The 8,365-nt window shown below is 41.3% G+C and overlaps 1 protein-coding gene across 1 annotated transcript in view; it reads left to right on the forward strand.

Moving 5' to 3' along the window:
• BLVRA (biliverdin reductase A) overlaps positions 1-8,365 on the forward strand; it is a 29,122-nt gene that overhangs the window by 19,542 nt on the left and 1,215 nt on the right. The window contains exons 3-6 of the mRNA XM_009081860.1: positions 1,061-1,180; positions 1,857-1,954; positions 3,432-3,539; positions 3,790-3,961. Of these exons, the coding sequence (XP_009080108.1) occupies positions 1,061-1,180; positions 1,857-1,954; positions 3,432-3,539; positions 3,790-3,961 (498 nt within the window). The remainder of the gene's footprint in view (positions 1-1,060; positions 1,181-1,856; positions 1,955-3,431; positions 3,540-3,789; positions 3,962-8,365) is intronic.

Raw genomic sequence — 8,365 nt, forward strand, 5'->3', positions numbered from 1 at the left:
AACCTTACTTCCTCTGAGCATTCCTTCTAGACTGTCTGCCCCATAACAGTTGAGCATAAAAGTTTCAAATAGTTAGGCAGTACATGTATGAATCTCAGATTGTGAATGTATTTTTCCAGCTATATTTAAACCATGCAGGGTTGTTTGAGACTGAAAGGATCCATTAGACCACCCACTTTATCTCCCTGCCAGATACACTTGTGGTTCTCTAATGCCTCTGCAAGTGCTGCAGCTAAACTTGAAGAGCACTGAAGATAGGGTTTCCACTACTTTTTTTTTTTGAGAAACAGTGCTGTTGAAATGCATGGTTCACAGTCATCTTGCTTGGATCCCAATCACATGCAAACATTACTTGTCTTTGCTTTCAAGTCCTGCTTGTTGCCTGCCTTCATACCCTCTTGTCACCTATCCTAACACTCTCAAGGTGTCTGCTCCAGTCTTTACTAATGCAAAGGGTTTTGGGGGAGTGCGTTGGAGTGTTTTATTTTCAGCTGGAGATTTGCTCAGGGTTCTGGCCAAGAGAGCTTTCCCCTTCACACTGACATGCTATGTGTATTGCAGGGTGTGAACCACAGCAGCCAAGCATCTGCTTTGTCCCTTTCCTGCTTGTCTGTACTTGTTGTGTGCTGCCCTGCCAACTCAAGTGCTTTTGCCCATATTGTCCAGCATGGGGGGGGAGAAATTCTTCCATAGGAGCATTGTCCTACTTTAAGTCACTCTTTTAAAATTACTCTTTTCTAATGATGCTTATTAAAAACCAAAACACCAAAACCAAAATGCAGGAACCAAAAAGCACTTTACACTTCAATCTCAGGCCAGTTTCTCTACTGATACCACCACCTACACACTGATCCATCTGTTTGGTTCTCTTGTGAACTCCATTTCTGTCTGTAAGTGCTCATGCTCTTCCTGGATAACAAGCTGCCTTTGTTATACCCTGGTTGAGCTCAGTGAGACAGTGGTCCAAGGGAGCAATTTCTAAGTACTGCTACACAACATGCAATTGAAAAGAATGGACTGTGACAGTTATGCTCTGGTTGTATTTATACTAAATATGCAGGAGAAGTTTTGGCAATATTGATGAGGCCAAGCAGATTAGCCTGGAAGATGCTTTAAGAAGCAAAGAAATCCATGCAGCCTTCATCAGCACAGAGAACAGAAGCCATGAAGAAACCATCAGGTATTTTGAGGGGTTTTCCCCCCACCCTTTTCCCAACCTTTCCCTTATATTTCAGAAGCATAGAGGAGCTCTGTAAAGCTGTTGCAGGAGAGGATGTGGACACTAGAGAACAGACTGCCAGACTAGAGTCCTGAAGTGAATGATAGTGAGTTCCCTAGAGCACCCAACAAGCCCTGGAAGAGAGTAGGATTTAAGATGCATTTATTTCCCAAGTAATTCCATTTGCATACTTCTAGGCCTGTGGTGGACAGGCAGCTTAAAATAGGATTCCAAGCCCTTCTTCACTGATTATATAGAGGAAGGGTATTCCAGTGCCCCACTCCAACCACTTAAGTGGCTGGCAGTTAGAAATTGCAGTGCTCAATGCTGTGGCATTTTAGCAGCTTGTTATAAGTCAGTGAGGGAATTCTGTGGAAAAAGAAGAATTATAACCCAGCACCCCTGGTGTCTAAATGTGTGATGTAGCCACCACACCATCCTTGCTAGGAAAGTTGCCATTTATTTCAGTTACTCCATGTTGTGCGTTTCTCCTTATGGAGCTGACTGTGGGAATGAGAAGCAGCTTGCACAGGGTGTTTTTCCTTATGGAGCTGATTGTGGGAATGAGAAGCAGCTTGCACAGGAGAGAGGATTAGTATGATATTCTTTTTAATGGCTGATCTTTTATTCCTTCCAGAATGTTTTTAGAAGCTGGGAAACATGTCCTTGTTGAGTACCCAATGGCTTTGTCTGCTAAGGCAGCCCATGAGCTCTGGGAGATGGCTGAACAGAAAGGTAACACATTTGTTCTCAAGGGTGTAAACAGTATTACCTGTCAGGTAGCACCAAAGGCATCAAACTCAAAGGCAAAGTTCCAGCCTACTGTCAGTCATCACGTGCAAGGCAGTGTACCTGTCTCAGAGATGTGCCAGTCTAGGATTTAAGACGTGTGCAAATGGAAAAATAAACACACAAATGTCAATGCTAAGAGTAAGGTGCATTTGCCCTCACAAAAATACTAGTCTCTTTGACACCAAGAATGAAGTTAGAAAAGGAAATTTCTGTTGCAGTGATTTATGGAAAGTACTTGATGAATGCAGCTGTTGGACTTGTGCACTTCCCTGTCCTCTCTCTTCCTGCAAACAGCTCCCCTCGCTACTGGCATTTGTGATGTGCTGGTCACACACAGCTGCTCATGATATTGTAGGCCAGCAAGGCATCCCTGTCTGAAAAACAGCCTGTCTCTAAGCAAAATCTCTTTATTTCTGGAAAATGTGCTGTCCCATCCCTGTGGTGCCAAGGATCAGAAGCTGACAGTTCATTTGAGGCCAGTGGGAATGAATGGGGCTGCAAGGGAAAAGCAGTGCTGGGCATGAGCAGAGAGCAAATCATTTGGACAAGCTGACCTGTTTATATCACTGGCTCTTAAAAATTTCCTTTGTGACTTTTTTCCTGAAACTCTGGAGGTATAGGATTTCTGCTTTGCTGTTTCCCTGTACCAACACCATTTACTGCCTCGCTGCTCGCCAAATGGTTTCCCATTGAGCAGAATTTATGTCTCTTCACTTGAAGCAGCAGCAGTTACTGTCAGCAGCCTAAACTGACTCTCCTGCAAATCTTCCAGAAAAACACATATTGAATGAGGGCCACATTCAACTTGCATAGGATAACCTCTATTCCAAAGCAGCCCAATTAATATCTGTGGAGGGAGGTGCTTCTGAACATATTGTTCCAATCTGGGTCTGAGCATTATGCTATTTTTTCCCCTCCTTTTTCTTTCCTACTACACTGGGAGAAAAAATGCAGAACAAGGAAATGTGAGGGGAAAGAGGCCAAGAATTAATCCATCCGTTACTTTGAAGACTCAAGTCTTAGCCTTAGTTGGGTATTGGGTTTCATTACAGAATTTCTTTTAAACATAGAGGCTACTGTTCCCGTAGTCTCTGTATTTGTTGTCTCTTGAAAATCCTTAACCCAGATTGATGCCTCAGTGCAGGGCCCATGTTTGATTTTCTTCCTGACATCACTTTGCCAGCCATGGGTGAGAATATTTCTAAGGGAGTTCCCACTGGTGGCTGGTGAAGCCTTTACTGCTTAGACATGCCTTTGATTCACACACAAAACTTGTATTTAATCTGTCCTGATTTTTGGTGTGGGTTTTTTTTTGGGGGGTTGTTTTGGTTTGTTTCGGTTTTGGGTTTGTTTTGATTTTGGGTTTGTTTTGGTTTGGGTTTGTTTGTTTGTTTGTTTGTAATTATTTTTTTAATCGCAGATAAAGTACTTCACGTGGAGCACATTGAACTTCTTACTGAAGAGTACAAACAGTTGAAAAAAGAGGTGGCTGGGAAAGACCTAGTGAAGGGAACATTGCATTTCACAGGTCAGTAGCTGTGAGGAAATCACAGTCCATCTGGATTTGTCTGCCTGCTCCACAGGGACACCAGTCCTTCCAGACTTCATTCAGTCCTTTTACGCAAGAGTCTGTTATAAATAGGCTGGAGACACAGGTGTCAGTTCTGGATATTTCCATGGAATTATGGGACTGTCTGGAAAGTTTCTTCATCTTTTCCTATGCAAAAGGCATTATTCTCTTCCCTATTTCTTATGCGTTTCTATTGTTGTTGTACCAGGTAGTGTCCTCGATGAAAATAAATCAGGATTCCCAGCTTTCAGTGGAATTGCCCGACTGACTTGGCTGATTGACCTCTTTGGAGACCTCACTGTTACCTCTGCCACCAGAGAAAAGCTGAAGGATAAGAATTATTCCAGAATGACTGTTCACTTTGAGACAGCAAACAAGAAGTGAGTAATGGCTGTGGCAGGAGGCAAGCCAGGCTCCTCAGGTATTGTCTGTGGGAGCTCTGCATCCTCTTTTCCTCTTGTGGAATCAGAATGGGTGGATGCTGGAATGAAAGTGTACATGAGAAAACTCTTGATGATGTATTTTATAGTATTGAGTTTGATCTCTTTTTTATTATATCCTATCAAAAAGGATATTTTTAATGGCCTGGTTATAAAACCATATATTTTAAAATATTTTATTACTATGAAGTAATCATCAGTGTTTCATACTGTGGATTGAGTACTCAATTTGGTCCAAAGTCTGGTGGAAACTCTCAGGTTTGGTCATTCTGGACCATCTGTACCGAGTTCATGTCCTTTCAGATAGGTTGAAGTTACTGATGATGACAGTTTAACGCATGCTGTAGATACAACTTGAGAATTATCTGATGTGAAAAGGTATGGAGAAGTTACCCAAGCTCTGCATGTTTCCTAGGAGGTAGGAATGGTGGTGGAACAATATTCACTCCTATTTTCCTGGTTTTCCGTATAGCACGTTCTACCTTTGAGACAGATGACCCCTTATAGGCATATGACAGGAGGCATATGAAAAGACTAAGGAGAGCAGGGAAAAATAAGACCCCATGGGAAAATATTCTGGCCTATCTTCATTTCTAACAAATGTCTCTTTTTTTTGTTCACATATACCGGTAAAACGCTTAAAAAAAACCCAAACCCAGTCCAGAATTTTAGATAAGTGTTTAGTTAAAGTATTAACCTGAAGGTGTAGCTATATAAGGAATGAATAATCAAGGGCTCATTTGAATTGCTAGTTTCACCATATGTCTGGTTAAGCATTTTATTAGCCACTCCTACAAAGCCCACTGCAGTTTATTGTGGGATTAGCATCTTCTCTAAGCAATCTTCCCCTCTCTTTAAATAAAACACCATTTCAAATTCCTTTTACAATGCAGTTGTGAGAGGACATAACTCTGTATACAAGTTCTGTTTACCCTCTTAGCAATTTGCTAGTAACATAAGTAGCTGTAAAGATCTGGATAGAGTGAGATTTTGAACTAATTCCAGCAGGTGGAACTAGCGGGTGGTTTAAACATTTCCCTGTCTGTCCTGGCTCCTGGGTAGTCGTTAGCTTTTATATTTGACATTTGCTAGATACAGAACTGTTTCTGGATTACAATTTTTTTTGCTGCTCCACACCACTAACTGATTGCAGCTTTTTTTAACCCACTACTATTTGTACGGATCAGTAAGTGTTTGTCACCATGAGTGCTTCAATAACTTTGAGGACAGTCAGTTTCATGCCTCTGGGATAATTTATGCTGTCTGGAAAGTTACATAGCATTCCTGTATTCTGTTTGGTGGTGGGGCTGTATTTCCTGCTGAAAAACATTGACGTCAGATACCGCAGGAGACAATTTGGCCCACTGTCTGTCAAGTGAAGTTATGGCCCAGCAGTAATGGTGGTGATGTTAGAGCTCTAATTTGCCCAACCTTTATTTTGCTGAAGGATGGGAAAGGTCTGCACCTTTCCTGAGAGCTATCCCATCTTTTTTTTTTGAAAGAGACGAATACACTAACCTTGAGAAATCAGGTTAATTCATCCTATTCTAGACAATTTGGCCCACTGTCTGTCAAGTGAAGTTATGGCCCAGCAGTAATGGTGGTGATGTTAGAGCTCTAATTTGCCCAACCTTTATTTTGCTGAAGGATGGGAAAGGTCTGCACCTTTCCTGAGAGCTATCCCATCTTTTTTTTTTGAAAGAGACGAATACACTAACCTTGAGAAATCAGGTTAATTCATCCTATTCTCTGCCTCGGAAAATACAGCAGGTGCAGAATGTAGGAGCCTGTGTTCTGCTTGTTAAGCAGGGATTTGTGCAAAGGGTATAGTCTGTCTTTGCTGCACAGCCCTCTCTGGCTGCTTGTCTGTCTCTGGGTGGATTTTGAGATATGTGTTAAATACCTGGCACTCGGATACCTGAGAGATGACCTCTGCCTCTGTTGTGTTTCCAAGACAGCAGAGCTGACAGCCTCTCTGTGATGAAACACTGAGAAATCCAGGAAAAGCCAAACCTCTACTGACAGCACGTCTGGTTTGGGACTGAAGTTCCTGTCCCAGGATTACAGAGCTTGGATTCAGTAAATGTCAGAAATCAATTTTTAGTGCAAGCTGGAGGGATAATGATTTAGGCAACATCTCTTTTGATGTTAACTAGGGATAGGGCCCAATTGTCTAATTTCTACCCAAGCTTAGGTAGCCCCTCACTGATTGCATGATAAATAAAAAATATTGGCATTTTCAAGGTGTGAAAAGGAAAATGTTTAAAAGAACTTGAAGGCATTTTCTGAACATGTATTCTGATAATGAATGTTTGAAATTAAGTTTTTATGGAGATCTAGGCTTAGAGAGTCTCATCAAATATCTTCAAATTGAACATTCATAGAAAAATGATGTAAAATATGGTTTCTGTAGAAGCTGCCGCATAAAATATTAGGCTGAGTGGATGCAGAATTCTTTCAAGCGTGAAACCAGCTTAATTCTTCTGAAGGTACAGAGAGTGTTTGCTTCATTTTGGTTTATTGAGCTAGCACATTCCAACAAGAGCCACTCATTATTTGAGGAAACAGGGAATCAGAAATGCAAAAAGTCTCTTCCAGTCTCTGAATAAAGTGTAGCTAGGAGAGCTCTACCAGTCTGAAATCTGGAAATACCATAGAAAGTCAAGGTGGTTTCTTCTCCGCAGACTGTTTGCTTTGTAGAAAGTCAGTGTAAAAGTGGTTTGTTCACACATGGTTAAATTTTCTTGTTCTTCTTTAACTATCCAACATATTTAATGTGGCTTTTCTCAGCTAATAAAAATGTTGGATTTCTGGCTTCCAAGTAATGCTACTAAAACTTCTAAATAACTAAATAAATCTGTAGCTAGATAATACATTGATACAAATCTTTAATGAAAATGGGTAAATTGCCTATGAAAAAAACAGCAGCCTTTCACAATTTTCTTACATAAAATACAAGCCTGTTTCTTAAGCTACAAAATTGCTTAAATAATGTGTGGACTTGCAACATACTTATCTTGATAGCAAAATAAGAGACTAATTTTAGAGCAGAAGTTGTTAATTAAAAATGAATAGGTTTTGGTTACCAATCAAGTGGAATCAACCTCTCTTTGGGAAAATGCCTAAAAATCCAATTGCAGAAGAAGATAAATCTGTTAGTAAACCCAACATTTTCATGCTCACTGATCTAAATCAGTCATTCTAATCACTTTGATTACATTCTGCCCGCTCTGCACAACTGTTCTTTTGGTTCAGTGGTTTCCCCAAGCCAGAGCAGAAGACATATGCTTGAGCCTGATCATTGGTGTACATCTGCTCTAGGTCACCCCAGGGAGGTGACCCTGCATTGACAGAGCCTGTTTTGGAACTTATCATGGACTCCCTCCTATTAGATGATGGAGATTTTTGCCTGTGCCTGCCCAGTGGTTTCTTCATACCTGCCTACCTGAGATAAAGCAGCTTCAAATAAGTGGCCTGAACCCGCTGTAGCTGTTTACTGGTGTAGGAATATAAAACTGGCTCTGTCAAGTCAGAGCAAAGCCCAGCTTGCTCAGCAGCCTGACCCAGATCAACAGCTAGTACCTCAGGGAAGGAGGATGAGAACATAGAAAACACTGAGTAATATGGCCCTCAAGCACCCTTCTGGCTTGCAGTGGTCTGTAGCCTTGAGACTTCCTAAAATGCATGGTGTCTTTGCATTTATTAGTGCTCTGAGGATTTTTTTGATGCTTTCTTTCAGGCTGTGATTTGGGTATTTTTTTTCCCCTCCAGTTGTTATATTTAGTCAGGTTCATCTGGCCATGCTTAATTTGTAGGGGGGTGTGCAGCAATAGAGGTGAGCGAAGAGTAGTTGATACAATGATGTAAATATAGAAATCACCTCCTAAAGCGTAGAAGATGAGAGGTGCAGAATCATTAAGCTGAGTGCTCTGCAGAATGCATTCAGGGTAGATTGACAAGGATTTCTTTCCAGATCTAATGATATTGAAGATTTAATGGGCAGTACTTGGAGACAGAATTTGTTCTTCCAAGCTATTGATGCCTTCATAATTTGTGAGTGGCAGACTAAAGTGGGTCATAAAGGACTGTGGAAGGACTATCAATAACCAAGTAAGAAAAATAATGTGCATCCTCTAAACACAGGCAGTAACGAATGCTGATGAATGAGCTGTAGAAAGGTAATGGCATGGTTTAGGCAGTTGACAAAAGAGCAGGAAGGGAGGATCGTGACTGTGGCTGATGCTGAGGACCATTCCTCAAAACCACTCAAGCATTTGCCATGCTGTGTCATGGAATATGTTAAGATCCTGGAAGTGATGCAGCATGTCCCATGACTCCTCTTTC

The sequence above is a fragment of the Acanthisitta chloris genome, unplaced genomic scaffold (assembly GCF_000695815.1).
Source record: "Acanthisitta chloris isolate BGI_N310 unplaced genomic scaffold, ASM69581v1 scaffold809, whole genome shotgun sequence".
Classification (NCBI taxonomy): domain Eukaryota; kingdom Metazoa; phylum Chordata; class Aves; order Passeriformes; family Acanthisittidae; genus Acanthisitta; species Acanthisitta chloris.